Source organism: Leptidea sinapis, chromosome 45, assembly GCF_905404315.1.
Source record: "Leptidea sinapis chromosome 45, ilLepSina1.1, whole genome shotgun sequence".
Classification (NCBI taxonomy): Eukaryota; Metazoa; Arthropoda; class Insecta; order Lepidoptera; family Pieridae; genus Leptidea; species Leptidea sinapis.
Window position 1 is genome coordinate 7,866,099 of NC_066309.1, and position 21,911 is coordinate 7,888,009.

Below are 21,911 nucleotides of genomic sequence, written 5' to 3' on the forward strand. Positions count from 1 at the left end.
ATAAATAGTACATATTGCATAAAACGTGAATATTTCTGGCGATCAAATAATCAAGAAGAATCAAAATACATACTTTGTTAGTAAGTATCCGCTAGGGAAGTTGTGACGCACTTGCAGTAAGTATAAGGCATAGTAATAATAATAATATAATAAAAGTTGTAATAAGAGTGACATTGGGAAGTCTAGGTATCTACATTGTTCGAGATATTGAAATAAACAAAATTTTACTGATCCGTCAGAGCCATCGAAAGGTGCACCATTGGCGTTCTAAAATAGATGTCTCCTGAATACAAGCAGTTATTACAAACTGCTTGTATGTAAAAATAAAAAGAATTAAAAAACACACTTAGGTTGAAAAGATAATAGTTGAAATTTAAAATGAACTACAATTCCTACCTCATCGACAATAGATGGAAAAATTATATAAATTAACAAAAATCTTATTTTGCAAGTTGAAAAATGGAAAAAATTTTTCAAAATAATGTAGGAAGGATCGGTCCTTCGAAGTTTGAACGAAATCTGACCGTTTAAAGTAGGTCAAAATCGTGCCCAAATGAGTCGGTTACAAACAAACATATATACATTCAGGTGAAGCTAATAAAAAGCATGTTATAACGACAATGGTCGAGTAAAATTATATAAATAGACTAAAATAAATAAAATGGGTCTTGACAGACAGACAATAGTTGTTATACGCCAGGGTAAATAAAACAAGACGTAATCTAGAATTACTTTATTCAATCTCATTGATATGACTCATCATCAGCTAAAGAAATGGAATATAAATACATTGTTAACCTTCAACTCTTTACATTACATTGAAAAATAGAGGTTACACTCGTACAGATAGAAAAAAGTATACAATAAAACTTGCGAAGCTACTCGACTCGAACCATAAAATACGATTTCAATTTATTAAAAAAATACGGTAATTTTAGAATTAATGTCTGATCAACAAACATTGAACATTTTTTACGACTATAGAATAAGACAGTGATACACTTTAAACGTAGTATTATGAATGACTATAGTTGCCGACTTTACATAAGGACTATATTACTTAGATGAAACATCTGACTAGTGCATATTATCGCTAATCTAAGCGCATGTACAGCTATTCCATCATTTAAAAACAAGATTATCTTTCATTCGGTTGCGGAACAAAGATATTGATCTTCTACTAACTGTCCTCATCTTGCGCCTGTAACTATTTTTATCTACACCCATGCTTTAAATCCTCTTATGTCCTATGTCCTAATAACCATAACATCAACGAATGTTGTTATGAAATTCAGTACAACATTACAACACTCGTTTGGATGATGTAATGGTTACTAGGACTGGCTTTTTTAATGTCAGCAGTAAGCTAAGTGTTTCAGACTCATTTATAGAGGATTCATATTATGGGTGTAGATAAAGTCTTGTACGCAACTGTTGATAATTAGGTATTAAAACACTCATGTGATATTATAATTACACTCGGCGTTTTAATACTCCTTATTACACAACAGTTGCATAAATTAATCCGTCTAACTAGTCACAATTAGCGCATGTTTGTAAGTACTTATACCTATCTGAGTAAATCTGCTCCGCACACCCTCTAAAAATGTTATTAATCTTGCTTCTCTCTTTTAAACTCTATAGAAATGAGATAAGGTAGAGAGTTAATTGTAATTAAATGTACCTATTTTAAACATATTATTATTATATTCCAAACAATATAATGAAAATGGAGATTAGATGAAATGTACAAAACAAGCAAATTAAAAAAAAACAAAACAGCTTGTGAGTCACGCTAGCAACGCCAAATGATGCAATTGCTTCAGAGATTAGTGCTTTTGCTCAGAGATTATAAGTTGGAAACAGCATTAAAGATACCGAGATAGATTATAGATTATTATTCTTACAATAAGTAATTAAGTAGTTATAACAATCTGTTGTATGGCAGTGCAAGCTCAAACATCGCCCAAATTTACATTACTTAAAATTATAACATAATTATTTCAGTATTAATTGTAACTTAATTTTGGAAAGTGCTTAAGATTTAAACTTTTTAAACCAAAATTTCTATTTAATACTCAATTTTTTATAGATGTGTGTGTCTTCTTTCCCAAACCATTAGTAAATATGTTGACAGATTATACATAGCATTAGAATAAATATATGTATGTACAATGTAGGCAATATAACGATGCAAATACATCAACTAATTCTAAAAGTTGTCAATGTTCATGTTGTCTCTAATACGTCTATATAAAATTACTATTTATGAGAAATTAGCATAATGCTCTTATAAACAATGTATATTATATAGGTAACACGGACTAGTAAAAAAGGAAGGACTCCGCGCCGTGATATTAGCACCGTTATGCTCCTGTGTGTGCGGTTACGGGATATACCAGATACAAAAATTTTTCTCCCTTAAATAATCATATATCCACAAATACTTTTATAGAATTGTTTTTACACTATTTCACAACGCACGACGGCATTTATAAAAGATTTTATTGCGACGCAAACTGATCTGTCACAGACGATGACAAATCTCATAATGGCGGTCGATCGGCTTGTATTAGTGTAAGTGTATGCTTGGGGCTATGTATTTACACGTTTACGGGCTTGTTTTGGTGCCTCACTGTTATGTAAGGTGACACGGAGTCCTTCTTATTTTACTTGTCCGTGATAGGTAATTAAATTTTGGCCTAAACTATCTATAGTAATGGATTACCAACTTAAACGCAGGATACAACACCTACAAGAACACTAATACACGACATTTAATTTATTTAAAATAATTAATAAAATTTTATTGGCAGATTATTTTAATTAATATCAGAAATATTTGATTTATCATACACATTGAAAATATGTTTGAAGTGCTTCCATCCACCACATCTTTAGATACAATATGATCACAACACTGTACAAATAATTAGATAGACACATTCAAATGGAAAAAACAAATGACTCTAGCGATCGAGTTGAAAATGGTGCCATTCTATAAATTACAAATATTTCATTATATACTACAGAATAAAATTAAATCGCAAATTTTATAGAAAAATAAATTTATTAAAGAAGAATATCATCTGTTTTGGAAACAAAATATGAAACTACGATACTTAATGTAGTATTAAAGCTACGGATAGTGATCTAGCCATACTACACCATAGACAATTAATTACATAAACATTAAGAAAATACTTCACGTGAACTCACTTTCAATTCCATAAAGTATAACGCTTAGTATTATTACAGTTATAGAGATTCCTGAATATCACCGAGGCCGAATAATAAAATATTTAATACAATAATAAGTTACGATAATTCAATATTACCACACTAAAGGTAACTTCGACACAAATCATTAATTCCATTATATATCTCAGTAGGCATACTTATTAAAATGCGTTCACACGCGAATTAAAGTGCGTTTTGTTCGACACGAATTACTTTCAACCCGCCGCATCATTTACATCGTATTTCTCTCTAATTCGTTGTCTTATTCCGCTCGAAACTCACTTTGATTCGCAAAAATCTTAAGAACAGACAATAAAACTACAGCTGTCTATATTATCCAGATAAACCATTGTTTACACTCGAGAATAACTGCCTATAGTTACGACACGTACACTTTCAATTCAAGCACGCCCTTAGTACCACTAATTGTGCAACACTAATATTACAAGTCCGCATCACTCAACTCAGAACAACTCAATGAGAGAGCAGAGTAGTGTAAGAAGTGTGCAAGCGACGCCCGCCGCTCGCCGCCTGCCCGCCGCTGCGCCAACGCGACACACGCAGACACGGTCACACGGTCACCACGGTCACACGACCACGGTCACTCGACCACGACACAATCACGCCCACAACACAACGCCGATCCACAGATTAACTACACTAACATATTTACAACCCGCTAACCAACGAATAAGTTAAAAGCGAATAAATAACAGCGCACTGGCTTCGCGGTCTCGATCCGACCGGCAATGGAGGCCCAGTGCGCTCGAGAACAAAACAACGGCCTTAAATTAAACTTAATATTAAACACATTAACACAATAATATGGCCGACAGGCGATACATACTAACGATAAATTTTGACACTACTACACAGTTGTGCAATTTCAAAGTTAAGACCTAAACGACTCTGTGCCGAAACGAACTATTACGCCTTCGGTGAACAAAAAATATTTAAAATTAAAGCTTAAATCAGTGTAACCTATAATGTAACAAAAATAAAAACACGGTGAGTATGATTCGGTTGAATCAAATAAGATTCGTAAAACATAATTTGTACAAAACATCACAATATGTAGAACAGAATAAAACGCGAGTCGTACGCCACAGCCTCACCACAGTTACGTCGTTTCGTTTTACTTCATACTGACACGATACTGTATTATCTGTGGTCCTATTCAAAATAGTCTTAGTCTGACATCTGTCAATGTCACGATGACATTTACAGAGCGATGACATGTCAACTCATTTGGAGTAACGACACTACGTGGTTGAGTTTTCATCAAGCCAAACACTAAGTAGTATTAATATATGTTGACTAGGCCCACAGATCAACAATACAACTTCACACCGTTTTCATCAAAACATACAACATTTGTACTTCATGAGAAATATCGCTGCGTATTCAAAATTCATATTTTTAAGACTCATATTTAAAATCAAATTTATGGCAAACTATTAAAAGCAACGTTATATCTTTTAAAGTATAACGAATACAACACAACAATAAATGGGAACATATTATGTGTAAATAAACTCAAAAGTGAATGTGTAAAAAATAGATGCACGCTATTAATTCCCGTTAAAATCAATAGTAATTTAAAAATAAAAATATAATTTAATCAGATCTCTGTTTGATCACAAATAACAAAGGAGTGCTCGCATTCAACAAGGATTCCTGCACTACATATTCTTTAACAGACGTGTCAAACGTCATTTTGACAGATGCCAGAAATCACTGTCTTTAGTAATCGAATCCTTTCAATAGCCGCACTCACTAAAGAATAAAAAATCTTTTAACGGATTGACCGCTGTATTCATAAACATTACATATTGAATATTTCCATCCTCAGAGATAGTCAAAGTGTGACGTTTTTATTATCAGAACTCAAATATTGTGTCATTTGTACGCGATACAATCCGTTAAAAGTGGTTTCCTTGTAAATAAAAGACAAACACAAAGAAAGTATAATCCCATGTAGTCGGTCTAGACTAGGTAGATCTTAGTCGGTGGTGTGTGTGTTACGTGTCTCGGTCCCTGTGTTCGTGTGTGTGTGTGTGTGTTAGCGCTCTCACGGCACGAGGTCGGGCAGGCGCCCGCGACCCTAGGGGCGCGTCCCACCCTCGCCGCTCACAACCTGCACAACATATTACATTCATTGTATACAATTCATAGATGATGTGGGGGCCTACTCCTAAAATCGATATTCGATATATCGTGGCATTAGTTGTGTCGAAACCTACTCTTAGTTACATCGTATTCAATGCCGAAACGATGATTGAACGTACGAAACATTATTTATTAAGTACAACGACATTACACATATTATCCTTACAAACTAGTTTTATACATACAGGGTAAAGTGCCTGATATGTGCAACAATTACGGTGTCCATAGCTTTGCCAAAACACTTAAAAAATACTAATACTAAGTGACATTAAATTTTACAATAATATTAACTAAATTCTTAAATGCTCCCAAATCTTTCGTTTAAAACTATATAAAGAGTAGTGAAACACGTCCAACTCAATGCGACCATTTATTAAATTGTTACTCCTCAAAAATGCGCTTGACCGGGGGACTGTAAGCCTAGATTCGATCTACGCGGTGGGGTATAGAAATTTTTTGATAACTTAGCTCTATATATGGATACTTGAAAGGGACCTTAAATGCAATACGACTGAGCAGGTCCTCACAATTTACGTTTCGAAAACATAGGTTAAACTCAGCCAGGCGTTCCTCATAGGGTTGTCGATGCGAGAAACCATGAGAACTGAACATTATTCGATATTATCAGTCGTAACCCTACTCTTTGTTGAAAATGTCAGAGACGAATATTCGAATTTGACAAATAATCAAACGTCACTTTTGCGATAATCTCAATGACACCTGTCGACGGCTGTCGTTACTATTATCGTTTCAAGTTGTAGTTGTGCTTTTATTTTGATTGTTTAGTTAATTTCTTAATTCTTTTGGTGTATATTAAATTAATAAACATACGCCAAATATTTAAACATTAATTACATATTCAACAGGATTTTTTTTACTACCAAGTAATTTAAGTCGTTTTATTGATCGTTTATGCGCAGAAAGTAATGCAAATTGCCACCTGAGAAATAGGAAGTCGACGAGAAGGGTTGAGTTACTTTTTCTTACATTTTATATTTTCGCAAGTTTTGTATTGTTTATTCAATTTTAAATAGTCATATTATATTACATTACATGATTCTTCAATATGTACATTTTGTATAAATGAAGTAAATTGGTGGGGCAGTCTGGCATAGTTCTTTGCGTCTAAATTATGTTATTATTATTATGTATCTTTAGTTTATTAAGGTTTACTCATATTTCATTCGCACTAACATCGTAAAGAAATCAAAATATTAGTGTATGGTTACGATAAACGATAAGGAATTCGACATTTGTTAGAGTAGGGTAGTTGCGATATATTCATAATATTGTCGTATCGTTCCGAATGTATCGTTGTCGATTTTGGGAGTAGACCTCTTGCAGTTTTAAACTAGTTAGGCCAACGAGACAAGATAAAGAATGTAAACAAAGTTTCAATGCTTGATCAAATTTATATTCTAATAACTGTTGGATTCCCTATCTGTATTAGACAAATATGATTCGTCGGAAGAATCCAAATCAGCTGTATTTATGACAAAACTATCTTTTGTATTATCAGTCATGTTGTCAATATTGGTATAAAAATTATTCTCCTCCTTTATGATGTGATCCACATAATTTTGACGGTTAATACGGAAACGAAATAATACTTTTATCACTTAACGACACTTCAAGACGCGACTGTGTACTTGTTCACAAAATAGCGGACCAAATGTTGAAAACTGCGGTACTAACTGCTTTCCTGTACCACGAAACACGAAGCAAATCGGTAGGACCGATGACGACACGGTTAGGAGGAAGATGCCACTCTGCTTTGAAATCATCTTTGCTCGACTAGTCGCGGAGTTAACTTAGTGTAAAATTCTGACAACACTGCATTGTCTATACAATGCCTGCCCTATGGCAGGGCGTACTTACCATCAGATGAAGTTCTTGTTCTTTTACGAACGTTCCCAATATACTATCTACAGATAGAGATAAATAACTAATTTCTATTGTCAGTAATTAGCTGTCAAAAATCTGAAGCTGTCCCAATATACCCGATAAGTCATTCTTATCGCCTTACATTGGGACGCGCGAATTGCAATTTCCATACAAACTTTATATCGCTGGTAAGCTATAAGTCGTCTCATTGACAGACAGCGTGCACGGATAAGGTGAGTTAGCGTCGATAAGTTTATTGGGACAGAAAAGTCAACGATAGTTACGATTTTATCTCAAGTAAGAGATAGACTGAATATTGGGAACGGCCGTTAATCACTTTAATTCAATCTATAAAACACAGGGCCACTTACTTTCCGCTCCTTGTAGTAGAGCTCCTCGCTCTCCTTGTCACACAGCAGCAGAACCACAGCGCCGAACAAAAATATGGCGGCGCCCCATCCCACGCCGTATGCCCATCCGAACTCCCACACCGATCTGTTGCCTGCTCAAAACAAACACATTTACTTAGAACCGACCGCGCGGATAACGAATGGGGTAAGAAATGTCATCGCCTATTTATATCGTTATTTTTAAAGTGTAGCAATATAGGCTAGCATATAGTACAAGATCTCACTGCTCGATTCTGTAGCTATCTAATGTTTTGATACTACCTACTAGGCTCTGAAAAATAAACAATTCTTTTGCATGCAATTGTATTAAATTTTACAATAAATTGTCAAGAAGTGTATCTGAATTATCAATAAGTAAATAAATTTAAATCTTTTATTAAACCCAGACTTATGTCGAAGTATTGAAGATTACGTAAACGATATTACAATGTATAAATAGTATTATAACTGTTATTTTTTAAGGTTCAGCCTTGAATTGTTTTACTGTATTGAATTATTTTTAAAATATATAGTATGTTTAAACTTTTGTGTAATTAGCATGTATTTGAATTGTATTTTTGGTGACTGACACTGACGATTGATTTTATGGCAATAAAATATTTTATGACTTTGATAAAACTAATGTTAAATTAATGTTGAGGGAGTAGGTAAGCAACGTAGGGCAACGTATTAGCGATTGGTTTCCCTTGAAGAATTCGCAGCGTGTAATTAATTGTAGTATTTGGTGAAAAAATAAATTGCAACTATATGTTTTTATTATGAATACAGTTTTGAATTGAAAAAAATTGTTGCCAGTCAACCGCAACGTTAGGGTTGCCAGAAATATATTATGGTTAAATTTTTGTTTAATTTTTTACAATAATTCATGGTTGCCAGTTAAAATATGCTGCAAGCAGATTTTAATTAACGGTTCTCGCTCCATGTAAGTGTGACAAAAGAGAAAAGGTCCATTCGTTTCGTGCCATAAATAAGGACAAAACATATAACGGATTTTCGGGTCAGTATTTTATCGCTTGGCAGTGAACAAAAAGTAAAATTTATTGCGGAATGTGTTGATAATCCCGATACTTCAAAGTTCTTAACCAAAGTAAAATTTTTGATATCTCTTCAGATTGTATAAAAAATCACTAACTACAACATTTTTCGAAGATTTCTGATGCGAAAGTAAAAGAAAAGCACACACGACGTATTCTTCGCCAACGTATTTACTACCACTGTAAACATAAATTAAGCATCAAATGCATAAAAGTATATTTAAATAAAAATTACTGATTATTATGAAGGTTTCATTGATATGTCCCGGGTCACCACTGTGTGCTTTTTTTACTTCAAGATTTCATATGAATCCCTACTAATATTATAAATGTGAATGTAAGTTTGTTAGTTACGCTTTTACGCCGGTGCTACTGAACCGATTTGGATGATTTTGGTACAGCGATAGACTTGAGCTTGGCAAAGGACATAGGCTACATTTTATCCCGGAAAATTCCATGATTCCCGCGGGATTTGTGAAAATCTGAAATTCACATCGATGAGCTATACCATTAGCAGATTTAGTTTGCCACAGCAATCTTCCTCAAAATAAGATTCATATAATATGTTGGGAACAGGAGCGAAAACGGGAACCGGAAAGATAATCTTGAATTTCAAACTTGCTTATTATGTTTAAAAACCCTTTATCTACGCGGGCATCAATTAGTATATATTAGAGTGAACAATACATTATTACCTAAATTAAGTTCAGCAGCAAAGCAGACCGGATATATCACCAGCGCAATCAGTATACACATCACTGAAACAGAAAATAAAAACAAAATTATATATAACAATACTAATTTCTACAGGAGTTAGCCAGTTTCGGTTCAGTTCGAATTGTCGGGGACCCAGTGCTCTATGAACGGCTGGATCACTTGGCGTTGTTGCGTAGAGACGTCGCTTCATTGTGTGTCTTCTACCGCATTTATCACGGGGAGTGTTCCGAAAAGCTGTTTAACCTGATTCCTGCTGCCGAATTCCACGTTCGCACGACACTCCACAAGTTAGGATATCATCCTCACCATATGGATGTGTGGCGGTCCTCCACAGTGCGGTTTACAAGGATCTTTCTTCCACGTACTACAGAGCTGTGGAATGAACTTCCTTGTGCGGTGTTTCCGGGACGATACGACATGGGTACCTTCAAAAAAAGCGCGTACACCTTCCTTAAAGGCCGACAACGCTCCTGTGATTCCTCTGATGTTGCAAGAGATTGTGGGCGGCGGTGAACACGTGACCGAACAACAGGTGACCCGTACGCTCATTTGTCCTCCTATTCCATAAAAAAAAAAGTTTACCTAGAGTAAGACTGGTGCGAACCGAACTCTCCACGCGAGTTATAGATAGTGTTTGAGATCCATACAAGAACACATTTTATATATGTGATATCTCATGCGGTACAATAATGTTCACAAAATCCGTTTCTTTAATTTTGTGATCCATCATTTTATGGAAGGCTAGGAGTAACGAGCGTACGGGTTACCTGATGTTAAGTAATCACCATCGCCCACTTTCTCCTCAGGAATCACAGGAGCGTTGCTGGCCTTTTACAAAAGGTGTACGTGCCCTTTTTCAAGGTGCCCATGTCGTATTGTCCTGGAAACACCGAGTAAAGCAGATTCCATAGTTTCGCCCTTTAAGAGTTCAGTGTATTTTCAAGCCAATGATAATTAATGAGAATGTAGGCCTTGAATCTTGAACGGAGAGCGAATTTAATGGGCATCCGTAGTTGTAGTCACTTTTATACCTTTTACATATTAGCAAGCGTCGCAAATATATTGGTCTCAGTGAGTCATACATCTTTGTGCCGTTTGGTATCGAGACACGTCTTGGCCTGAGGGGCCCAGAGGCGGGGAGAATTTTCAAAGTACTAAAGGGTGGCGCAATAGAACGTGCATATTGCATCATCTTTTTTCGCGGGGTAGAAAGTGCGCGGGCGGGGGGGAGTCTGCATCGTTGGGTAGGCGGGCTCATGGAGTTTTAGTCACTATGAGTCACTTCAACGGGAAGCGTCCCGCATTTTGCGTGCGCGCATTTTACGAGAACTCTCGTTCATACATCGTTACTAGGCGTTTATATTGTTCTGAATATGGACTACGGCAAATTAGTGAAGCTCCGAGTGCTAATTTAATTAAAATATGGGTACAGCGTTTTGAAGAGACTGGTTCAACGTTTAAACCACAAGCAAAAGGTCGTCCAAGAACATCTAGGACCGACGACAATATTGATAGAGTCATGCAGTCTGTACGAGGAGATCCACAAATGTCTACTCGCAAGAGATCGTCTGTCTTACACTTATCGAGACGAAGTTTGCAACGAATTTTAAACTTGGATCTTAAACTGCATCCTTACAAGCTGCAGTTAACACAAGAATTGAAAGAGTCTGACTTCGGAGCAAGGCTCGCATTTGCTAATGAAATGCTTAATCGATTTTCCAATTTTGACAATATCCTTTTCTCAGATGAGGCCCACTTCCATATCAATGGGTTCGTAAACTCGTAGAGCTTGAAAATTCAAGAATAGTGAATTCTAGGACTTGGTTTCAACAAGACGGAGCTACCTGTCACACATCAAATGACTCCATGGCGGTTGTGAAACAGATGTTCCCTGGCAGACTGATTTCGAAAAGAGGTGATATCCCATGGCCCCCACGTAGTCCAGACGTGACGCCTCCTGACTTTTTTTTGTGGGGATACCTCAAGAACAAAGTTTACAGCAATAATCCGAAAAACATCGATCAGCTCAAGGAGAATATCCTTGGTGAAATGGCAGCAATTACACCAGCATTTCTGAAGAAAGTTTTCAATAACTTCCGTTTGCGATTAGAGGAGTGTCGTCGTAGAGAGGGTCATCATTTAGACGATGTTATTTTAAAAAAAATAAACTTCGGTTATTTCTTAATAATACCTCAGTTTTATTTTAACTATACCTTTTGTATTTATTTTTTAATCAATATTTTAAATATGCACGTTCTATTGCGACACCCTGTATATTCACGCCTCAATAAGGCTACTGGAAACCCAAGCGCTGGCAGTTATTTCGGTGCATTCACCGATAGCTAGGCTGATACATTTATCAGCCTAGCTATCCAACGCGGAAATGCTGCCTGTATTCTCGGTAGGCTTCCACGTAATGATAGTTTTAATTTTATGTAGTCCATACCATACGTAAACTCACGCCTTGATCCCGTCGGGGTAGGTAGAGACAATAGAATGCCACTTGCTTCTATCCTAACAAACCTCACGCGCCTCCTCTACATTCAATACTCTTTTCATACATGCTCGCCGGTTGCAGGTGATCCGGACCTTTCCTTTTCTCAGAACGTCCCTAATTTGGTCGATGAATGTTCTACGAGGTCTCCCGCGACCGACTTGCCCACACACACTTGCTTTATATATTTGATGCGTGATTCTCTCTTCACTCATTCGCTCCACGTGTCCAAACCATTTCAGCATTTCTTTTTCAGTCCTTGTCACAACATCCTCTTTCAAACCACAGCGCGCTCGTATTACCGCATTCGGAATTCTATCAATCAGTCTTACCACACACATACAACGCAGTGATCGCATCTCGACTGCTTTAATTCTGCTTTTATGCTTCTTCTGCCATACCCAACTCTCATTTCCATACATTAACTTGGCGACAAGCACTCTATTATGTACAGCCATTCGAGCTTCAATTGGCACAGGCTGGCCCTTTTTTCATGAGTCCTGTTTATAAGTTAGAATCATACTCACGTGCTAGCGACATGGCGAGAACCGCGAACCTGTAGTAGCGGAACTTGGTGCGGTGGTCGGTCGAACGCAGCCCTAGCCCGGTGAGCAGCGCGCCGCATACGTCAGCCGCTAGGGTTGCCACGCACAACCCGGCTGCTGCCCTGAAACGTGATAAACACGTATTTCAAACATGGATCATTTTATCCCAGTGGTTTTTATTATAGTTAAAATATTCATTAATATGATAGTGTGTTGGGTTTGCTAATATTTTTGAAACATTCACAGAAAAAGTTGTTACTTAGAGTAGGCACATGTTTCGTCTTGACATTCATATGTATAATTTCATTTTATATATCAATACTTACTGCTACATTTAATTTGACCATACCTAAAAGACTATACAGTTACAATAATTAATGAAATGTTAAGAGATACTTAATGTAGTAAATATAAAATATATATACATAAAAATAGTATTGGTGCCAGTTACCATTTCGTTTGATAATATTCTTTTATTGAGTAAAAACAATATTTTTTAAGTGTTAGTAATTCAAATTTAAATCTATTTAACACTATCTCCTCTCTTATTTATGTTGGTAATTTATTAAATATTTTTACACACATAGCATGACTGTTTTTTTTAGTACAAAGTGGTTCTAATGTGGGGTACTCGAAGTCTAGTACGATCACGCGAAGGAAACAAAGAACAGTCGCCAAGCCGCGTGAATAAATTAAAATTTTTCATAACAAATAAACTAACCTCTAGTACATATTGCCTTGCACAAAGTGTTTTTTTTTATGAAAAAAGGGACGAGATGAGCATGACGTTCAGCTGATGGAAATTGATACGCCCTGCCTACCACCGATTACCTACTACCGATTCATAAATAAACCTTCTCTTAAGAAATATCGCAATAAACTCAGCAATTGTTTTTTTTTTAATATTATTAATACATATTTAAAAATATACAATACAGTAGTTTTATTATCAATAATAATCACATCTACGTAAAGTTAGGATTTTTTTAATGAAAATAAGGGACGAGACGAGCAGGACGTTCAGCTGATGGTAATTGATAAGCTCTGCCCATTACAACGTAGTGCCGCCCGGGATACTTGAAAAACCCAAAAATTCCGAGCAGCACAACAATTGCGCTCGTCACATAAGATGTTAAGTCTCATTTGCCCAGTAATTGCACTAGCTACGGCGCCCTACAGACCGAAACACAATAATGCTTACACATTACTGCTTCACGGCAGAAATAGGCGCCGTTGTGGTACCCATAACCTAGCCGGCATCCTGTGCAAAGGAGCCTCCTGGTAAAATTATGGAGCCGTCGGTCTATTTCAAAACTAGATATATATATCTCTATCTAGGTATATACTCTTATATGGTACTATCGATCCTCACTATATATACACATCCTCTCGCGAAGGCCGTAAAATATCGGGGGCTACAACTGAAAAGGCTCTTAAAAGTGTTAAAGCTAGAATTCGCGAAACCAGGACTCCCGTTAGGACTCAAGGCATAAAAGGCGTTCATTTTCTCAAAATTGATTCCTTTAGAATTCTTTTTGATGTCAATTCAAACACTACCATCGCTTCGAAACAATTGGCGCTCTGAGAGAGAAGAAACGGCGCGAGAAACTGTCCCAGCAATCTTTTTGGCGTCATTATTAATAAAATACAATATTCAAAATTGTATTGTCATTGCTGAGAATTCAATAATTAAATAGATATTATGATTTATTAAAATTACGTCATAAAAACAATAAATGAAATTTTTATTTGTAAATACAACTTCTAGACAAACAATTTAGGCCAGCTATATTTTAATTGTTATTTAGTTTTTGAACCTACCAGTCCTACCAGTGGGAGGTTATTATGGGTACCACAACGGCGCCTATTACTGCCGTGAAGCAGTAATGTGTAAACATTACTGTGTTTCGGTCTGTAGGGCGCCGTAGCTAATGAAATTAATGGGCAAATGAGACTTTACATCTTTTGTCTCAAGGTGACGAACGCAGTTGCAGTACCGCTCAGAAATTTTGGGGTTTTTCAAGAATGCTGAGCGGCACTGCGTTGTAATGGGCAGAGCTTATCAATTACCATCAGCTGAACGTCCTGCTCGTCTCGTCCCTTATTTTCATTAAAAAAAATCCTAACTTTACGTAGATGTGATTATTATTGATAATAAAACTACTGTATTGTATATTTTTAAATATGTATTAATAATATTAAAAAAAACTATTGCTGAGTTTATTGCGATATTTCTTAAGAGAAGGTTTATTTATGAATCGGTAGTAGTAGTAGTAGTAGTAGTAATTAGATATATTCACTGATGTCAAAAAATGATACTTTTGAATGTCAAAAGATGTTTTATCATTTACCATCACTCGACAAAAGGTTGAGATTTAATGAGAAGAAGTGACAAGAAACTCATTGCCACAATTTAAAATCAATATTAACAGCTTCATATCTTTACACATTATTTTAATTACAATCGATATGAAGTGATGCAACAAAAATTCTTAAAAATCATGACTCCCCGAAAATATTATTATTTTTCAAAAACCACAGTGCTATTAAGTACAGTAGATTCATCAATCCTGATACACTGTACATAAATAAAGGTATTATGGGAGCATTATATCAACATACAAAAGTATATATTATATACAACGATAATAGTTATTTATGCAACTGTTGTGTAATAAGGGGTATTAAAAAACGAATGTGGATTGATAATAGTATCACATGAGTGTTTTAATACCTAATTATCAACAATTGCCTACAAGACTTTATCTACACCCAGAATATGAATCCTCTTAAAGATTCTGGAAAAGTTAGCTTACTGCTAACATTAAAACACCAGTCCTAGTAGTAACCTAATATCATTCATTACTGATTATATACAAATAAACTAAGTATTAATGACACATTTATTTATTTTAGTAGTAATTTACATTTTGTATAGTGCAATAATTAAAATTCACTCGAATATAATGTTCTTTTGCAGCGTTTAAAATAAATCGCTCATTTTTTGTAAACACAGCAATAAAAATATCTAAGAAATATGGCGGGAATCCGAATCACCCAGTTTTTATTAGGCGCGCGACGTTCTGATAGTGTGGAACGCGCGTAAACGAAAATGTTATTTTTTTTAAATTCATACAGATACCACGCATCGAACAATAAGAATGTGGCTGTCTGTTGAAACTCTGCGCATGAAGGGATCGAAACATAGGAGTGTTGTAATGAAATTCAGTACAACATTACAACACTCGTTTGGATGATGTAATAGTTATTAGAACATTGGGTGTTTTAATGTTGGCAATAAGCTAACTGTTTCAGAATCTTTAATAGAGGATTTAAAGCATGGAAGTAGATAAATATATTATAACAGTACATGAATAAAAATATTTGACACTGGCTTTGATTAATTCGCCACGACTGCGCCATTACAATTACATACTTTCTTTAAAAGTATTAAAGTTTGTTATTGCGTAAAATAAACATACAAACTTCACTATAAGTAAAACACAAATTCACGTACTTGTGCTAATTATAAATTTAAGTTATTAGTAATACAATATTTAAAAATGAATTGCTGTTCGTTAGTCTCGCTAAAACTCGAGAACGGCTGGACCGATTTGGCTAATTTTGGTCTTGAATTATTTGTGGGAAGTCCAGAGAAGGTTTAAAAGGTGAATAAATATGAAAATAGTCGGGATTAATTAAAAACAAAAATGTTGTTTTTCCTTTGATGTGTCCCCCGTCGTTCAGAGATCAAATTGAAAGAATAGTTTAAAATGAATAACTAATTAGAATGTATTAATAAATATGTTTGTAACTTTCTCAGGAGGTAAAAAATAAACTTAATTTTGTATACAGAACAACGTCTTTCGGGTCAGCTAGTACAATATAATTTGGGATTACGTTTTCTCTCTTCAGTAATAAAACAGTACAGTAGGTCTATTCTCGTAACAAAACGAGAATAGGATCGAAGCGACCTTATTTCAAACAGTTAAATATCATATTGTTGTAACACAAATTGACGGTTCAGTTCCGATCGATCGTGACGAAGTTACGTTCCGATTTACGGTCGTTCAATATACTACCTACAGATAGAGATAAATTACTACCTTCTACTGTCAGTAATCTGAAGCTGTCCCAATATACCCGATAAGTCATTCCTATCGCCTTATATTGGGACACGTGAATTGCACTTTCCATACAAGCTTCTACCGCTAGTAAGCTATACGTCCTCCTTTAATTGACAAGTGAGTTACCGTCGAAAAGTTTATTGGGACAGAAAAGTCAACGATAGTTACGATTTTTGTCTCAAGTAGGCCACAACTGGAGATAGACTGAATATTGGGTACGGCCGTTAGGGAAATGCACGATGCGTATTCTCGTAACAAGATAGAACGTCAATAGTTGGAAGTTGCTTATTTTCACTGACCTCTACTATATACCACTGGACTGACTGTTCTGTTTGATATTCGCCATTTTGGCGCTGTTGGCCATGTAGCGACAGTCTGCGGTACTAAAACTAGTGATGAAAACAAAGCGGAAAACATACATGGGGGGAAACTATTTACAACAAAACATTGTGTACTGTATTGCTTTGATTGTTGAAGTATAAATAACACAGAAAACGAACGAAATTAATTCAAAATGCGGCTCATCAAAATTAGCCCCCAAAAAAAAATTTTTTCTATTTTTGAATTTTCAATATCGCATATCATTAGTTCGTTCTTAATTGTTCGCTATAAATAATTGTTTGTTCTTTTGTTGTTTATTTAAAAACAATTAATAAAAAATGGTGGGAAACGCCTACTATTTGGTTCTGGCACTCGCCGGCCGCTGCCGCGGCACGCTACGCTCGGCTCGTGCGTTGTTTTAACTGTTCTAACATAACCTAACCAATTTTAATGAATTGCAAAATTAAAAAAAAATCGAGAACAAACAATTGTTTATAGAGAACAATCAAGAACAAATGGCGAACTAACGATGTAATAAAAAAAAATCTGGGGGGCTAACTTTCTTGAGCTTCAAAATGCAAAAATGCTTCAGAATATTGTACGTTCCTTCGCGGCCATTTGTATTATACGTCAAAATTAGGAATCTCGCGAGTGGCGCTTCAAATAGGCACAAAAAATTTGCTGTCAAACATATGGAACAGCCTGTACGGTGGTATTTATACAGGTCAGTGGTAAGCACTTTAAAAATTAACTAATAGAGCCTTTTAATAGTAGTAGAAATATATATGTTTTCTTAGAACAATATTGGTAACTTCGAGCGGGCTTGTCGTTCTAATGTCGCTGACGTGCGGCTCCGATTCAGTTGACGTTCTAGGAGAATACCAATCGAGAGCAAAATGATCAACGAATTTGAAATTACGAGAATAGCACCGCTGTTACTATAATCAGACATCAACAGTCAAACACATTCGACGCTCGTGCCGGACCAATAAAACACACATTAGAGTTTACCCCAGGTTAATATAACTCCCCTCAATTGAATTAAGGTACCTACTATCATAATATATTGGTGCGAGCGTCGGTAATGGCGGGCATGAATCTTTTTATCAAAGGAGTCCGTAGCCTTTGACATATTTCGTCTGTCATCAATAAACATAAAACAGTGCATAATGAAAAAAAAATGCTCCCATTTATCATATTAATGAAGAATGTTTATCATAAAAATTTTGCCTAACAGTATGCTCTCCTAAAGACTAAATAAATAGGTAAATAAAATATTTTCTATCACGGACGAGTAAAATAAGAAGGACTCCTTGTCACCTTACGTAACAGTGAGGCACCATAACAAGCCGGTAAACGTGTAAATACATAGCCCCACGCATACACTTACACTAATACAAGCCGATCGGCCGCCATTATGAGATTTGCCATCGTCTGTGACAGATCAGTTTTGCGTCGCAGTAAAATATTTTTAAAAAGCCGTCGTGAAAAAGTGTAAAAACAATACTATAAAAGTATTTGTGGATATATGATTATTTAAGGGGGAAAAAATTGTGTATCTGCTATACCCCGTAACCGCACCACTCTAGCATAAAGGTGCTTCACTTACTAATATCACTGCGCGGAGTCCTTCTTTTTTTACTAGTTCTTGTTTTGTTATCTTATGTGTGACGAGCGCAGTTGCAGTACCGCTCAATATTTTTGGGGTTTTTCAAGAATCCTGAGCGGCATTGCACTGTAACGGGCAGGGCGTATCAATGACCATCAACTGAGTCTTGTCACTTATTTTCATTAAAAAAAAAGGTATATATAAGCTGTAAACTCATTGGTTCTTGTGTTTTGACTTAGTGGTATTCTTTATTTTAACACAATGTTGTGATTGCTGTCTTATGGGCTGGGCCACGTAAACTACTTTTGAGCTTGACCTATGCACACGCTAACTACAAAATAACTCTTTTACGAAAGTTTTAAAAATGACATAGTGTTTAAATATCTTATACGTCGTATTTACATTCACTGGACTGATGCGGAGTAGAACATTAAGTGCTTTAATAATTTTTTTGTCGCCTCCTGGACTGATGAATCACTGACAAATCTGAAGGTTGTTATAATGTAAATACAATAAAAGATTTTTGTTTTATTTCGACATTATAACCATTGAAGAAAGCTTTAATTAACTCGATTTAAGAATAAACAGAACATTGTATAGCATAGTCTCGATTTCAGATACAAGTTTGTTCCGGTTCTCGTCGATGTTATCCCGAGAGATGTAAGCATGGCCGGTGCAAGAGACATACCATGTGGTGTAATCTGTATACTGCTAGCTTGCAGCATATAATTGATATGCAGAGCAAACATTGTAGTGGATAGCGGGACATCAGCATTTATGGGTTTTACGTCGGAGCATACACCATGGTCAGCCAAATAGCTGGTGATCCATTTGCAGAACCACTCGGGATACCCATGGAATGACAGTTTCGCAATAAGCACTTCATGACGCATCCGTTCATCCGTCGTAGAATGCACTTGATTGGTTTTATGATATATATAATAAAATTCTTATTAGCTCAATATGTAAAAGTCACCCAAGGACAAGAGATTTTTCCTCATTAAAAGGGCTTTTAAATTTCAGATGATAATATAATTGCATAGCCAGCCCATAAGTATACCTAAAGGATACTATAAGAACTTTGATTTAAAAAATATATCTTTTCAAATCAGAGCTTTCACATTGTAAACATGAATCTGGTCCAACAACACTAACAATTGTTATGTTTTTAAAGTGATATAACGATACGACAATCGAACGGTTAGCTCAGTTGGATAGAGCACCGGCAAGGAACGCCGGAGGTCGCGGGTTCGAGTCCGCATCGTTCATAAAATTTTATTGTTTTTCAAGTTTTATTTGTGTATTAATAATGCTTCTCCAAGTGTACGCTAGAACAAAGGTTGTTCACTCAATCACGCGCACCTATTGATCAAATAACTATTCAACTACGGTACTATTTGCTATAAGTACTTATTAACGTTTAGTCGGCCCCAACTCGTGTGAATGTGCAAGTCGCCGTCTGATGTCGCTAGAGATTACGGGCAGCGCAGCGGTTACACTTACCATCAGGGGACCCGTACGCTCATATCACACTCTTTCCATCATTTCTGTTTAAATCCCTCCACCATTGTCTATTACTGGAGTTACGAAACAAGCAGACACATAAACACGTCAAACTGTATAAATAATAATAATAATAATTTAATCACGCCTCTTTCCCGTAGGGGTAGGCAAAGACCACTACTTTGCACTTGTTACGATTCTTACATACTTGTTTCGCTTCGTTCACTTTCATTATTCCATTCATACATGCTCTTCGGTTTAGGGTGATAATCTTGAGCTTTTTCAAGACATCCCTGATTTGGACTCTCGAAACGTCCACCTAGGTCTACCCTTTCCAACACTTTCATTCACACTTGCGTTATACACTTTTTTCGTCAATCGTTCTTCATTCATTCTCTCGACATGGCCAAACCATCTCAGCATACATTTCTTAATTTTTGTCTCTACATGTTCTTTCAGACGTTTCCTTACCCCACTATTTCTTATCCTGTAAATGAGTTTAACTCCTAACATACTTATTAACGCTCTCATCTCAACAGCATTTATTCTGCTATCATGTTTCTTATGCCATACCTAACTTTCACTTCCGTACATGAATGTCGGAACCAAAAATCACGCACAGCCAAACGACCCTTTCTAGACACGTTCCGACTGCTCATAAAGGAGTGCAAAACTCCATTCACCATGTTTCCTGCATTCACTCTTCTTTCAATATCACTCTCAACTTTATAAAATCCCTATTTTTACAACGGAGCTTAAAAAGATTTCTGAGAGTCGTATAGATAAACAAATGGGCAAATAAAACAATAAGAAAGTAATCCTATTAAATATTATTGTTTCGTTTAGAGGTAAGAAACACTTATTAAAGCCGCTTTGCATCTAATTATCTCTCAACTGTAATCTCTCCGCGATGCGAGCTTGAAAGGGCGACCTTGTCCCACATTATCTTTAAAATTTTCATTACAGTTTCATACATCTCGAAATTAGCTCTCATCGGTCCGTGAAACTCAAGGCTAAAGTCTGGGAGGAAATAAATAAAAGTAAGTATTCATTAACGAGTTTTAAAACGAGTGGTTTTGATAAAGCTGAAGTGATGGTTGAATTTCTGCGGACTCCTTTTGGCATTAATTAAATAAGCATTGTACTTCAATTAAACTTGTCGGTATTTCCGCTAGCACAGCTTTTCTCAAGTGCTCGAATTCATTTAACCTTATTATTTATTTATGGTTAAGGGCGTACATTCAAAAAACCAATGCAAACCCCACGGCCGTGGTTTTTGCCTCAATATACGGTCGAAGGCGATCTGCGTACCTACGATGTTTTCAATTTGTCAAAATAATTATCACTTGAGTGAAAATACTTGTGAAGAAAAACCTTATTAAGCACATTGCGAGCATAGACGAGTTTAAGATTATGCGCAGTAAAACTTTACAGAGTGGAGGAGTGCAGAAAATTGAAAGTATTTAATTAAATTACACACTTAGGTACCTAATTCAATATTTTTTAGTTAGCTTATAGTTTTATGGTCCGTCATATCATATCAGTCGGAAGACGTCCACTGTTGGAGAAAGGTCTTCCCCAAAGATGGCCGCGACGATAGGTGCTGCGCTACTCTCATCCAACGTATTCCGGCAATCCTGACCAGATCAACTTGTGGGAGGCCTACCAACACTGCGTCTTACGGTACGTGGTCACCATTCGATTACTTGATGAATTGTAGTGGAATCTTAACCAATGAGAGACCTCTGATTTAGTAATAAAACGATAGAAAACATCGATCTAACGTAAGTTCTAATTGAATGCTTTTTCTTTCGAGAATTTGTTTTTATCGTATTTTGAGTCGTAACATTGTAAATTA

At 35.9% G+C, this 21,911-nt stretch overlaps 1 protein-coding gene across 5 annotated transcripts in view; it reads right to left on the bottom strand.

The window, feature by feature from the left end:
* Positions 1 to 718: 718 nt before the first annotated feature.
* The window catches only part of LOC126977419 (transmembrane protein 47), a 44,328-nt gene continuing 23,135 nt past the window's right edge, over positions 719 to 21,911 (bottom strand). For all 5 annotated transcript variants that reach the window (XM_050826219.1, XM_050826220.1, XM_050826217.1 and 2 more), the window contains 4 exons: positions 12,476 to 12,615; positions 9,433 to 9,495; positions 7,665 to 7,795; positions 719 to 5,377 (listed from right to left, as the gene is read on the bottom strand). In XM_050826219.1, the coding sequence (XP_050682176.1) occupies positions 5,345 to 5,377; positions 7,665 to 7,795; positions 9,433 to 9,495; positions 12,476 to 12,615 (367 nt within the window). In that variant the 3' untranslated portion in view covers positions 719 to 5,344. The remainder of the gene's footprint in view (positions 5,378 to 7,664; positions 7,796 to 9,432; positions 9,496 to 12,475; positions 12,616 to 21,911) is intronic.